Source organism: Branchiostoma floridae, chromosome 6 (genome assembly GCF_000003815.2).
Source record: "Branchiostoma floridae strain S238N-H82 chromosome 6, Bfl_VNyyK, whole genome shotgun sequence".
Taxonomy (NCBI): domain Eukaryota; kingdom Metazoa; phylum Chordata; class Leptocardii; order Amphioxiformes; family Branchiostomatidae; genus Branchiostoma; species Branchiostoma floridae.
This window is the reverse complement of record NC_049984.1, coordinates 13,968,326-13,981,191: the sequence shown is the minus strand read 5'-3', so window position 1 is coordinate 13,981,191 and position 12,866 is coordinate 13,968,326. Positions and strand designations below refer to the sequence as shown.

The 12,866-nt window shown below is 42.5% G+C and overlaps 1 protein-coding gene across 9 annotated transcripts in view; it reads right to left on the bottom strand.

Annotated features, from left to right (window-relative positions):
- The window catches only part of LOC118417773 (glutathione S-transferase A-like), a 52,257-nt gene that overhangs the window by 30,469 nt on the left and 8,922 nt on the right, over positions 1-12,866 (bottom strand). The window contains exons 6-10 of one of the 9 annotated variants that reach the window (XM_035823483.1): positions 11,162-11,227; positions 10,825-10,974; positions 10,105-10,173; positions 9,712-9,846; positions 2,328-3,176 (exon numbers count right to left, since the gene is read on the bottom strand). In XM_035823483.1, coding sequence (XP_035679376.1) covers positions 3,093-3,176; positions 9,712-9,846; positions 10,105-10,173; positions 10,825-10,974; positions 11,162-11,227 — 504 coding nt within the window. In that variant the 3' untranslated portion in view covers positions 2,328-3,092. Of the gene's footprint in view, positions 1-2,327; positions 3,177-3,304; positions 3,440-4,148; positions 4,218-5,110; positions 5,270-9,082; positions 9,557-9,711; positions 9,847-10,104; positions 10,174-10,824; positions 10,975-11,161; positions 11,228-12,866 lie in introns of those variants that run through there. The other 8 variants (XM_035823481.1, XM_035823485.1, XM_035823484.1 and 5 more) reach the window with 8 other exon arrangements.

Here is a 12,866-nt window from a genome sequence, read left to right as displayed (position 1 = left end):
GGCTTCCAACATTGTAGAGGGCTGACAGCGAGCACGTTGTTATCATAGCGAGACCTTTGCTGTTTAACGGAAAGGTCACGACTTTCACAGCAAATGTTCTGTATGTCATAACTTCTGTTCACAGCGATTGTTCTAAAGTTTAGCGTCAAACTTCTGGTCATAAACAGGCTCACTTAACAACCGGGGAACCCTGTACATTTTGCGTTTGCGGGATATGTTGTATGCCACTGGGATTTGTTCAGTAATATACTACTTTGGTCACTAATGATTTCTGAATACGTGCCGATTATATGTACTTTATGTACACTGTGGTTTGTAACAATTGTCTGCCGAGAAATCCAGGAAGATGAGTGACGTGTCCTCGGTCACTTCACGAATTGATTTCTTAAGTTTTAAAGTCAGTTTTTCATCAATCACTTATTATCTCAGGTGACATCATTTGGCGAAATGCCGTCCTAATTTTCAGAAATTTAGGGGGTCTTCCTCCGTTTCTGACCCATGACGTCCCATGACGTAATTTACGTAGCATATTTTCGCACAGACACATGATAGGTCATATAAAATGAGGATCCGAAGTGACTTCCCTTTTCATAATAATGCCATCATTGGATAATTCCTTGACGTGCAGAACATGCAACTTACAGCAATTCTGGAGTATGATGGGATCTTATTTTTCCTGTTCCATATCATGATACAAATTTCACGATTATATTCTTTTGAGACATGCCACATGCGCCATGGTACTATTCTGCTCCGTTTTTCGATAGATTTATCTTAAAATCATCATCTCTTAACACGAATTCAAGTCCACAGCAATGTACCTTAGTAGACATTTGGTAAATTTTCTAACACAAAAATCCATGTCAATGGGGGAAAAATAAGTATTTGTTATTCCTGTATATTATGAATGTTCAGCAATACAAAATGAAATTAGAAAAAAAGTCGTATCTGCATGCAGGCGTCGCACGTGGCATTCTTTGAATTTCGCCAGTACAAGTTCGTCTACTGATACCCAGATCCCCTATGATACCCTTGTAAGTGGAGTGCTACATCCCTGGCGGAGGGAAGTGGTACTGCATGTAATGTAGTTTACTTTGAAATACATTGTATACGACTCTGTACAGTGTATTGGACTCAGTACACTGTGTAGGACTCAGTACAGTGTATTTGACTAACTACGATGTATTTGACTCACTACAATGTAATTGACTCAGTACAATGTATTTGACTCAATACAGTGTATTGGACTCAATACAGTGTATTACATTGTACTGGGCTCACTACAATGTATTGGGCTCAATACAATGTATTTTGCCTCTGTAATACATTGTATTTGTGAAATACATTGTATTTGAAATCATAATACATTGTATTTGAGTAATACAGTGGATGTAACACATTGTATTTGAGGAATACATTGTATTAGGCCCTGGAATACATTGTATTAGGCCCAAATACATTGTATTAGGCTTTTGACTGGAATATTAAACCATACAGTACAGGGTGATGTCTGACGCCATGGCTCCTTCTGTGTCGTACGGGGGATGAGATGCCGATGTGTCGCCGAATTTCGGTTCACTGGCTATGCAGAGGCTATGTTTACAGGTGTCACGTGGTGTTGGCAGAATCCTGACCCAGATACGGGTCACTAAACACGTGTACAGGTCATGTGCTGTAAGGTAACAGCAAGTGGGTCTATTTCAGATTTCAACCTCCTTCAGTCCTTGGTAACAGGTGAATGTTTTGAAGTCTCGCTGGTGAATAAGTTTTCAAAAAATTGGAATAGTATTTTCATTTTCCCCCAGTAACATCAAGATATTGTAGCTGATCTGTCCATATCTGTCTATTCGTCTCAGGTTGTTGGCCAATTCTGGTAAACACGGTAAAAAATCGGTGGTTCATTCACGAAGTGTTCACGGTGACATACAGAGGGATTCATGGAGATAAGTCAAGCTGAACGAGGTTGTTTACTCTAGTTCTAGTTCTAGTCCATAATCTGCAAACTCGCAGTCCTGGTAGCAATATCATGATGGAGGAGGTGCAGCGACTGGGCTACGTGTGCGATGACAGCAACCTGGTCTTGAGGGCTCTTGATGTCCAGTGCGGGAATGTCGACAATGTGGGCGGAGAGGCTAGAAGGCATACGTTGCAGTGTCACACCTGCATCGTAGAGTTCTGTACTTTAGTGAGTGGTTGGCACGGGTACTCATGTGTGCTGGTACGAGGCGAGTATGCGGATATTGACTTTCTACCTTAACCCGTACATGAATTCTAACACACTTGAAGTTTTCGTATTCGTTCGTTTCCGACTTGCACGTTGACACAAATAGTTAACGGATCGTTCGGTATGTCTTTATTTACACAGTGTCTTCAGACCACAGAAACAGCAACATCTGCCCAGATATCAAACAGACAGTGACACAGTAACCTTGTATTACAGGTACCGATGACAGTGTGTCTCTGCAGCAGCTGTTAAAAAACATCACACCAATAAAAGTAGGAACCATTACCGGCGTGAGTAGATCAAATAAATCTGTCTGGATATGCAGCTTGTATACATTAGTAGAACCTGGTATGTTTCGTCATGACGCAGTTTACCGGGTATGAAATACAAAACAAACAGATGATTTACTTGCTGTACATATAATGTTTAGATAAGAACATTTTCGGCCTTTTTAGAGCAAACGCAGGCCTCAGGGATTTTGTGGATTATATAAACCATGAAATGACAATTATGACAGCGTGTTCATTCCACATTTGATAGCTCTAGTTTGTTTCGACATTTGGCCACACTCTTTACATAAATCAGTATAATGAAACGTCACTGCGAGAGAACGGCAAAGCAAACCTGCATAGCATCGCTGACACACACACACAGAAGGAATTGTGATCATGTTTATCAGATCTCTAATTTGGTATTAATTGAATAGGATAGACATTTAATAGCAGTGCATCTGACAAACTGTCCTATAGATTAAGCACACAATCAACTGTAGACTAGATTTCTCACTACGCCAACCACTATCAATCTAAAAACAAATCCAATGGCGTGTTTGTAAGTTGATGTTTACGTTGTGATGATCTCATCAGATCTAGATGTCCTTCAATACGTCCTTGTTGGGTGTGTCCTTCCAGTGAGGAGGCCAGGACGCTTTCACAGACGGACGGTCCTTCACCTGGGGATCCAGAAAGAGAACACAGTCAAAGGAAGATGTGAACAGCAGATAACAGTTTCCCAATTCGCACAACCACAGAGTCAGATACTTGATACTAAATCACAATGGCAAAGCAATTATAACCTTACCAGGTCGTAGTACTTAGCCAGATGCGGGTACCGGCTCAAATTGAACCCCATGCGCACGAGGGTTGCGACGTAAGGGAACGTGCACGCATCCGCCAGGGTAAAGTTCTTCCCAGCAATGTGCGATCCATCGCCCAACTGAAGTCACGGGAAAAAAAAACATCAATGATTCACTACTAATGAAACCAGATTGTCTCTAGTCAGATCTGCCATCGCTGCGAATCGTACCATGGTCAGGTTTATAGAAAAAGAAAGGTGGAGGAAAAAATAGGCACACTCGTAGCTATGATTTTGCAAAGGCTCTCGCGAAAATCAGTTACAAGGTTAATTGAAGGGACCACCCAAAAGATTAATAAAGGAATAAACAAGAAATCTTAGTATCTTCCATTTAATCATACATGGAGCACATACTGCCTACCACTGTATAACTTGGTGTTATACTGAATTACTGTGATGGTGCACAAAATGTATTAACATTGCCAATGTGATGGACGGCCACTCTCACGAGTATGGCAAGTCTACATGTTTACAGTTGCAGTTCTACTTTGACGGGCCTTCCTCGCCTTTCTCTTCGCCTCGACGGCTGCTACCCTCTCGGTCTCGAAGGTTGTCACGGTGGTGTTGGTCAGCTGCCGCCAAGCAGATCACTCCTAGTAACCCCTAAATCTGCCTGCTGTAACCTTTTATCAATGATAATTGATCTCTTTATAAAAATATATCACCAAAGATTGATTGTTTTTGGTTGTTTATTGTTTATTCCCAGGCACTGTGGTCCATAAGAACGAACCTTGTACATTTAAAAAAACGATTGATTTATTGATTGATTGATTGATTTATCAATGATCACCTTGGCCAGGTACCCCTCCCATAACTGCAGCTCCTCGAAACACGCCTTCTTCTTCTCCTCCAACATCGCCTGATGACAGAAAGATTACAGTAAGTTCGTGTGATACGCATGCTGATATTTTATCCATCCAATGAAAAGTTTCAACACACTGCCCCTCTATGTACTTCCCCAAGTGGTGGGCGTGACCTAACGCACGTTTATCATTCTCAAGTACAGAACCTCGCCCACAGCCTACACAAGGTAGCAGAACACAGTTTTCGGCCTATGGGGATTTCTATGATTAAGGGCCACAAGGTAACTGGCTTCGACCCGAAAAAAATATTGTAGGGTGCACTATAGGAATACCAAAAACGGATATGTTTGAGTTCAGGGTACAAGCCACAAAATACTTTTTTTAAATCCTGGCGTATCGCCTTCTCAGTCTCACGCCCATTTTGAAACGCTGCTCTGCAGAGGTCAAATAACTGCAGCCGACTCATACTAGAAATGTTGTAGCGTAATGGTGCGCATTTATACACGAAATAGAAAACTTTCGCAATAGAAGCCATACAGTCTCAAAGTTGACACTTCCTTGACCACACAGTACTGGCTTTATCTGGCTGCCTCTGAAATAAGGGTTTTATAAGTCTCCTTCAACACGTTTATCCGTACTACTGTAGTACCCGTGCCATAGACCCCCGCCGGGTGTTCTGCTACCAGAATATACACTAGGGAGACTCTGCTAATCTGGGCTGAGGTTTCCGCTCTTGTGGGCGTGGTCTCTAACCAGCTGACAGCTAATTAGAGAATCGCCTAGTATATATTTCTTTAGGTAAGGCAGATTCTCTGATTGGATGACAGCTGGTAAGAGGTCACGCCCACAAAATTGGAAATCTCAGCCCTGTTTAGCCGAGTCTCCCCATGCATGGTATACTGTACAGGCCGCGGGCGAGGCTATACATAGGACAATGACGCATATATACCTCAGTCCTATCCTCGGGTTTAGTCCTGAAGAAGTACGACAGAACGCCATATGCTGCATTATCCCGGAAGTTCTGTGATTCCACTGCCCTCTGCAGCACCAAGGCCTGCTGGGCAGGGTCGTCCGGCAGAAGTTTGGTCCCCTGGGCCTTAAACGTGCTCTGTGGTACAGACAACAAAGTAACGTTAAAATACTGTAGGCTAAGTTGGAATTTATCAAATCACTACTGAAATTCAAATTAGTACAGACCTTGAAGTTCGTGATTGTTGGTATGTGATATGTGGGACTCTCTTACGTTGGTATTCATTGAAGTGTAACACTGTGGATTTGTAGATTTGCACCAACCTACCTCCAGATACAGGCAGATCGCAAGTGACTCGTTGACGATCACACTTCCGTGCTTGAAGGTGGGCACCTGAGTAAGGGGATATGTACAACTTGCTTTTAACATTTTCTGCTTTTTTGCAAGTCAAACAGATAAGTTATTCATATAGCTGTCAGCTTCATAAACGTTAGAAGAAGCAATTGACTGTAGAGGACGACTTGAGTTGTATAGGTACAATTTTGGAAAGAAGACAGGACAGAAATTATCATCAACTTTACGCCAAAACTGCTTCATTTCAATTCGATTTATTCAATTGAATCGTGGGTAGCCCGATTCAATTCTGTCCAGTTGTTCTTCAAGGTTGCCCAGGGTTTTGAGGTAACTAACGTAAAATATTCACAACGTCGTAAAAATATTTGAACACTGCAGAGGGGAACAAACGCCTCACGAGAACGGCTGTTTGCCGAACGCAAGGCGAAACACAGATAATGGCAGGCAGCTGAGCCATTCAGTGAAGCACAGATTGCTGACTCATCCACAGTATCGTGCACGCCTGTGCCCCGCCCAGCTTTATGCCGTACTTCACGTCACGGTTGATATTCAATAGTCTAACTTAAAAAAAAATATTGTTAAGTGGAATGGACAAAGTAATGTCCTAACAAAAAGGAGAAACATGATCACAGTCATAGCTATAAGCAAAGTGCATGTTCATTGAACCACCTGGCCAGCTAGACGGTATCACATATCTTGTTTACACACAATGGTTAAGGTGGCTTACGCCATATACTAGTAAACTATCGGTTCAGTCACACCATGGGCTAACAGCAGAATGCATGGCGACTCTTGGAAGGACTTGAGATAGCTCTAATGTTGCCAACATAGTTTAAATATGCACACACAGATAAAACACACCTCTCCGCGAGGGTTGATCTTCAACACTTCGTCCGATTTGTGCTCCTTGTTGTCGAAGGAGATGAGTTTGCTGGTGTAGTCGGACAGTCCCTTTTCCTCCAGACAGATCATGGCACGCCAGCAGGGGCCGCTACCAGAGCCCCAGTACAGGATCATATCAGACGCCATGTTTGGAAAATGCAGCCTAACTTTCCTCACAGAAGGACAGGTGTGTTTGTGTGTAACGTAGTAGTGACGCTACATTATATTGTGTAACAGGAACACGTGACCAAGGGTCAAGGTTAGATTTCAGTCTCTATGTGGTAAGTGAACTAGGGACAATGTCTGCGAGGACAATGTCACCGTCGCGGGGGAAGACCGTATACTTTCCTAAAGAAACACTCTTTGATTGACAAATAAGATATACACGTGACAGTACGTAAATGGCCACACCCAGCTCATACCACGGGTATTCTGTATAAATTGCCTGTCACTGATGCTGCAGTTTCTGTAAAAAAACAAACTGTTTGACGCGTGTGTGAAATCAATATTGTTGTATGGTTCTGAAATATGGGACTCATTCAAAAGTCCGAAATCCTCCCCAAGTGAAGCCATCCACCTGAAATTCTGCAAACAATCTTTAAATGTTCCTAGATCTGCATGTAATATCGCTGTGATGGCGGAAATGGGGAGGTACTCCCTCAGGCTAGAAGCATCTCTAAACGCCATCAAGCACTATACAGAATACGCCAGACCGTGCCAGCCGATAGCCTGTCAGCAGACGCTCTTTTGTGTCAATTTGATTTAGATGCGTTAAAGTGCTAAATGCTGGGGCGTCTGGAGTTCGTAAGACAATAGAGGAATGTGGGTTTGGCTACGTTTGGCATTCATCCATGTCATCTGTGTAAATCCCTCTCAGATTATTTCTTCCATTCACTAACGTCTCAAAGACATGTACTTCCAATCTTTCACAACAGAAATGCGTAATAACAACAAATTACGCACCTATAGATTACTCAAAACGTCTTACCACGAGGAGAATTATCTTAGTATCCCAAATAATCGACATAGAACAGCCATCACAAAACTCCGTGTTAGTTCACACAAACTGCATGTTGAAAAAGGTAGACACAACCACATTCCTCTCCAGCAAAGAATTTGCCAATACTGTACTTTAAACAAGATAGAAGACGAGTGTCATTTTATTGTTGACTGTACTCTACACAACAATGAGAGAAATATGTTCTTCAACTATGTACAAGATAAGTTTCCATGCTTTCCATATTTAAATTACTCTGAATAATGTACATTCCTCATACAATTAGACATACCATGCATTCTAAACTCCACCTGCAACTACATTTACAATTGTTTTAAGAAGCGAGAAGAAGTTGAACCTGTGCATACTAGTACACTTTAGACTTTGTAGCCTGATTCATGTATCACACCCTACACAATTTGTACTTCACTACTACTCACCTTGACCTGTCCTGACACAGGACACGGGTCACTAAACACGCGTACATGTCATGTGCTGTAAGGTAACAGGTGAACGTTGTGGGGTCTCTCTGTGTGAATAAGTTTTAAAGAAAGTAACGCAAGAATATTTTCATTTCGCCCAATAACATACTACAGAACATATAAATGTAGATTATCAGTAAATATTAGGTTGTTGGTTGATTTCCGTAAACACAGTAGAAGCTAACGGGGTTGTTCCTGGTGGTGGCTCGGTCTCTAACAGAAGTTACATCACCGTAAACACAGAGGGAAGGGTGGTCATATACTATGATAAAGGCAATTCAAACTGACACTGTTAAAAAGTTTACTTTTCACCATTCCTATATAAGTTTGCATTAATAACTGCACGGCTTTCGTCTTCAGTAACCCAGTACTTATGACGACATGGCTGTGTAACAAATAGGATCGGACTTTTTGCTATTGCGCATTGGTACGCACATTCTGTCTGCATGGTAATTCATTGCCAACCATTTTAATTGTAGGAATTTTTGGATGAAGAAACTGAGTTTCTACCTTCACCTTTGCCTGAATGTTACCACATATATAAAACTTTTACCACATATATAAAACTTTTCAATACTATGAAATAGGCTAAACTGAGTTTGTCATTACAAAATTTCCGTTTGGAATCAGAAAGTAAAGTTTTCGCATTCGTGCTGGAGCCCGGCTGGCAGGTAGACATAACAAATCGTGTCATCTTTATTTGCCCAGTGTCTTCAGATCACAGAAATATCAATATGTATAAGCCCAGATGAATCAGATAGTGGCACGGTGGTCTTGTGGTAGGGTTGTTGACTCAGAACTTGGAATTACTGAGTTCTAATCTCTGACACTGCTGAGAACCCTGTAGCTTGGAAAGCCCCCATTCGCCCACTGCACCAAGTCTAAATACGTGTCTAGCTTCGACCTGGGACGTCACTTGGACTGTACGTTTAAAGAAGGCCCTCATGTATGAAGAGATCCATACTTCAAGCACATTAAAGAACCCACCACACTTACCGATCGAAGTAGGGTTTATAACCGGCGCCATACCGGCGTAAGTGGATCAAATAAATCTGTCCGGAAATCTGATTGTACTCTTCAGTACAAAATCTGGTGTGTTACGCCGTGAGGTATGCAATACAAACTAAGAGATTAACTTGTTGTCCGATAATGTTTTTGAGAAGAGCATTTTCGGTCTTTCTAGAGCGAGCGTAGAGCTCGGGGATTGTGCAGATTTTATCTACAATGAGACGACAGTGATTTCAACGCGTTGAAGTTTATTTCATTCCACATTTGTTGGCGCTTGTTTGTTTCGACATTTGGCAACATTCTTTACAGCATAATGAAACGTTATTGCAAGAGGACGACATGGCAAACATGCATAGCACCGCTGACACACACACACACACAGCACGAATTGTAATCATATCCTATCTCTACTTTGGTATAGATCGTCTAGGATAAACAGTTACTAGCAGGACATCTGACAAACCACCGTCCATTGTAGTTTCCTACAAATCTAGTACAGAATCAGTTGTGCACCGGCTAGATTGCTCGCTATGTCTGCCGCCACTATCAATCTAAAAACAAATCCAATGCTGTGTTTTCAAACTAAGTTCACGTTTTGGTCACCACATATCATCAGATCTAGATGTCCTTCAGTACGTCCTTGCTGTGTGTGTCCCTCCAGTGAGGAGGCCAGGAGGCTTTCACAGACGGACGGTCCTTCACCTGGGGATCCAGAAAGAGTAGTCAAACCGATCGATGACAAAGAAGACGTGAACAGCAGATATAACGTTAGCGAAGACAGTTTTCAAAAGCTGCACAACCACAGAGTCAGGTACTTAATACTAAATCTTGATGGCCCAAAACAACAATAACCTTACCAGGTCGTAGTACTTGGCAAGATGAGGGTACCGGCTCATATTGAACCCCAAGCGCACGATGATTGCGATATAAGGGAACGCGCATGCATCCGCCAGGGTGAAGTCCTTCCCAGCAATGTACGATCCATCGCCCAGCTGTAGTCACGGAAAAAAAAACACGAATAATTCACTACTAGGGAAACCTGATTGTCTTTGTCAGATCTGCTATCACAGCTTTTACGTTGCATGTCAAGTTTATAGGAAGTTGTATATATGTTGGAACTTGGAATATGTATATATGTTGTTAATGTAGATCTCTCCTGGTGTTACCCTAAACCTTTGCTCCCTGCTCTAACCTTTTATCAATGATAACTGTTACATCTTTTTATAAGAAAACATATTTTAAGTGATCACCTTGGCCAGGTACCCCTCCCATATCTGTAGCTCCTCGAAACACGCCTTCTTCTTCTCCTCAAACATCGCCTGATGACAGAAAAATTACAGTAAGTTCGTGTGATACGCATATTTTATCCGTCCAAGGAAATATTTTAGCATACTGCCCCTCTGTGTACTAAGTAACTTTACTTCCCCAAGTGGACGTGACCTAACGCACGTTTATCATTCTCAAGTACAGAACCTCGCCCACAGCCTACACAAGGTAGCAGAACACAGTTTTCGGCCTATGGGGATTTCTATAGTTATATTCATACACGAAATAGAAAACTTTTAGAATCCAAATCATACAGTCTCGGCACCTCCCTTGGTCACGCAGCACAGGTTGTATCTGGCTGCCTCTCAAATAAGGATTTCAACCTATCCTTCAACAAGTTAATCCGTACTACTTAAAGTATCCGCGTAATAGACCTCCTGGGGTAGCGTTCTGCTACCACAATATACACTGGAGAGACTCTGCTAATCGGACTGAGGTTTCCACTTTTGTGGGCGTGACCTCTTACTAGCTGTCAACCAATCAGAGAATCGCCTAAATATTTCTTTAGGTAAAGCCGATTCTCTGATTGGTTGACAGCTAGCTGGTAGTGGTTGACGCCCACAGCACGGTTTAGCAGAGTCCCCCCATGGTATATTGTACAGGCCGCGGGCGAGGCTCTGCGCAGGGGAATGGCGTATATATACCTCCGGTTTTGTCAAAACGAAAAAGCGCCAAAAAAAGCCATATGAGGCTTTGTCCCGGATGTTCTGTGACTCCACTGCCCTCTGCAGCACCAAGGCCTGCTGGGCAGGGTCGTCAGGCAGAAGTTTGGTCCCCTGGCTCTTAAAAGTGTTCTGTGTGGTGTTACAGACAACAAAGTAATATTACACTATATGCTAAGTTGGAATTCATCAAATCACTCGTCAAATCCAAATTTATTAATGTTGATTTTGAAGTTCATGATTGATGATATGTGGAAGGGAATTTTCCTACGCTGGTATTTAAAGTCTGACTGTGAATTTGCAGTTTTGCACAACCTACCTCCAGATACAGGCAGATCGCAAGTGACTCGTTGACGATGACATTTCCATGCTTGAAGGCGGGCACCTGAGTAAGGGAATGGGTACAACTTGCTGTTAACAATTTCTGCTTTTATGCAAGTCAAACAGCATATGTTGTTTCAGATAAATGTCGGCTTCATAAGCGTAAGAACAAGGACATGTCTGTACAGGGCGGCTTGAGTTGAATAGGTACACTATTCTAATTGAGTCAAGTTAGCGCTCCCAGCCTGTTTGCGCATTCCTTAAGAAGCGTAAACAGGTTGGGGGCGCGCCACGTGACCTCAATTACACCTGGACATACTCACCTGACACAGGGGTACTTATTACACTGAGAAATCTTGCATTTTGTCATTCGGAGCGGACGAGCCTCACCGCAGCGTAGGGGAAGCTTCGCTACCACGTTTCTTGTCTTCTTCACGTGCTCTCGACTTTGTTTTTAGACCAGGTCTTCCCAGCGCGACAGATGCTGATTTTGAGAGCCCAGTGTGGTAGTCAGGTTTGGGGGATGGTTTACTCTTACCAAGGAGATTTAATAGCTCCTTGCTCTTACTTATCGTCCTGGGGTTTGCAGACTACGGTTGGTCGGGTCGGAGAGCCCGAGTTTAGAGCCCAGGACGGGTAGTTTGACGTGGCAGCCTGGCGACGGAGTTACTTGAACGTTTTGGCCGACTTAGAGCATTCTTCTTGGGGTTCACAGGTGAGACTTGATTAGGTTCCTTTGTTGTTCCTATTATTATTTTGTGGAGCATGTCCACAGTGCTGCTTTTCCGTTTGGATTCCGCTAGTATTGTTTAACGTTTTATGTGGAGGGTAACCACTAGTAAATTGTTTTGTTTTGTTTTGTGGAAGCTATCCACTAGAAATTGTTTTTTATTTCCGCGGAAGGATTCTGCTAGCATGTTCTCTCGCCTTATGTGGTGGGTAACCACAAGTAAATGATTTATTGTTTTGTGGAGGCTTTCCACTAATAAATTGTCTATCGTTTCCGCGGAAGGAGTCCGCTAATAATGTTCTCTCGCTTTATGTGGTGGGTAACCACAAGTAAATGATTTATTGTTTTGTGGAGGCTTTCCACTAATAAATTGTCTATCGTTTCCGCGGAAGGAGTCTGCTAGTAATGTTCTCTCGCCTTATGTGGTGGGTAACCACAAGTAAATGATTTATTGTTTTGTGGAGGCTTTCCACTAATAAATTGTCTATCGTTTCCGCGGAAGGAGTCCGCTAATAATGTTCTCTCGCTTTATGTGGTGGGTAACCACAAGTAAATGATTTATTGTTTTGTATGTGGAGGCTTTCCACTAATAAATTGTCTATCGTTTCCGCGGAAGGAGTCCGCTAATAATGTTCTCTCGCTTTATGTGGTGGGTAACCACAAGTAAATGATTTATTGTTTTGTATGTGGAGGCTTTCCACTAATAAATTGTCTATCGTTTCCGCGGAAGGAGTCCGCTAATAATGTTCTCTCGCTTTATGTGGTGGGCAACCACAAGTAAATGATTTATTGTTTTGTGGAGGCTTTCCACTAATAAATTGTCTATCGTTTCCGCGGAAGGAGTCTGCTAGTAATGTTCTCTCGCCTTATGTGGTGGGCAACCACTAGCTGTGATCTCTAGTTTTTGGAGGGTATTATGTTTTTTATCCTCCGACGACCATGTGGTGGGTCATTAATTTTAGCAGATACATTT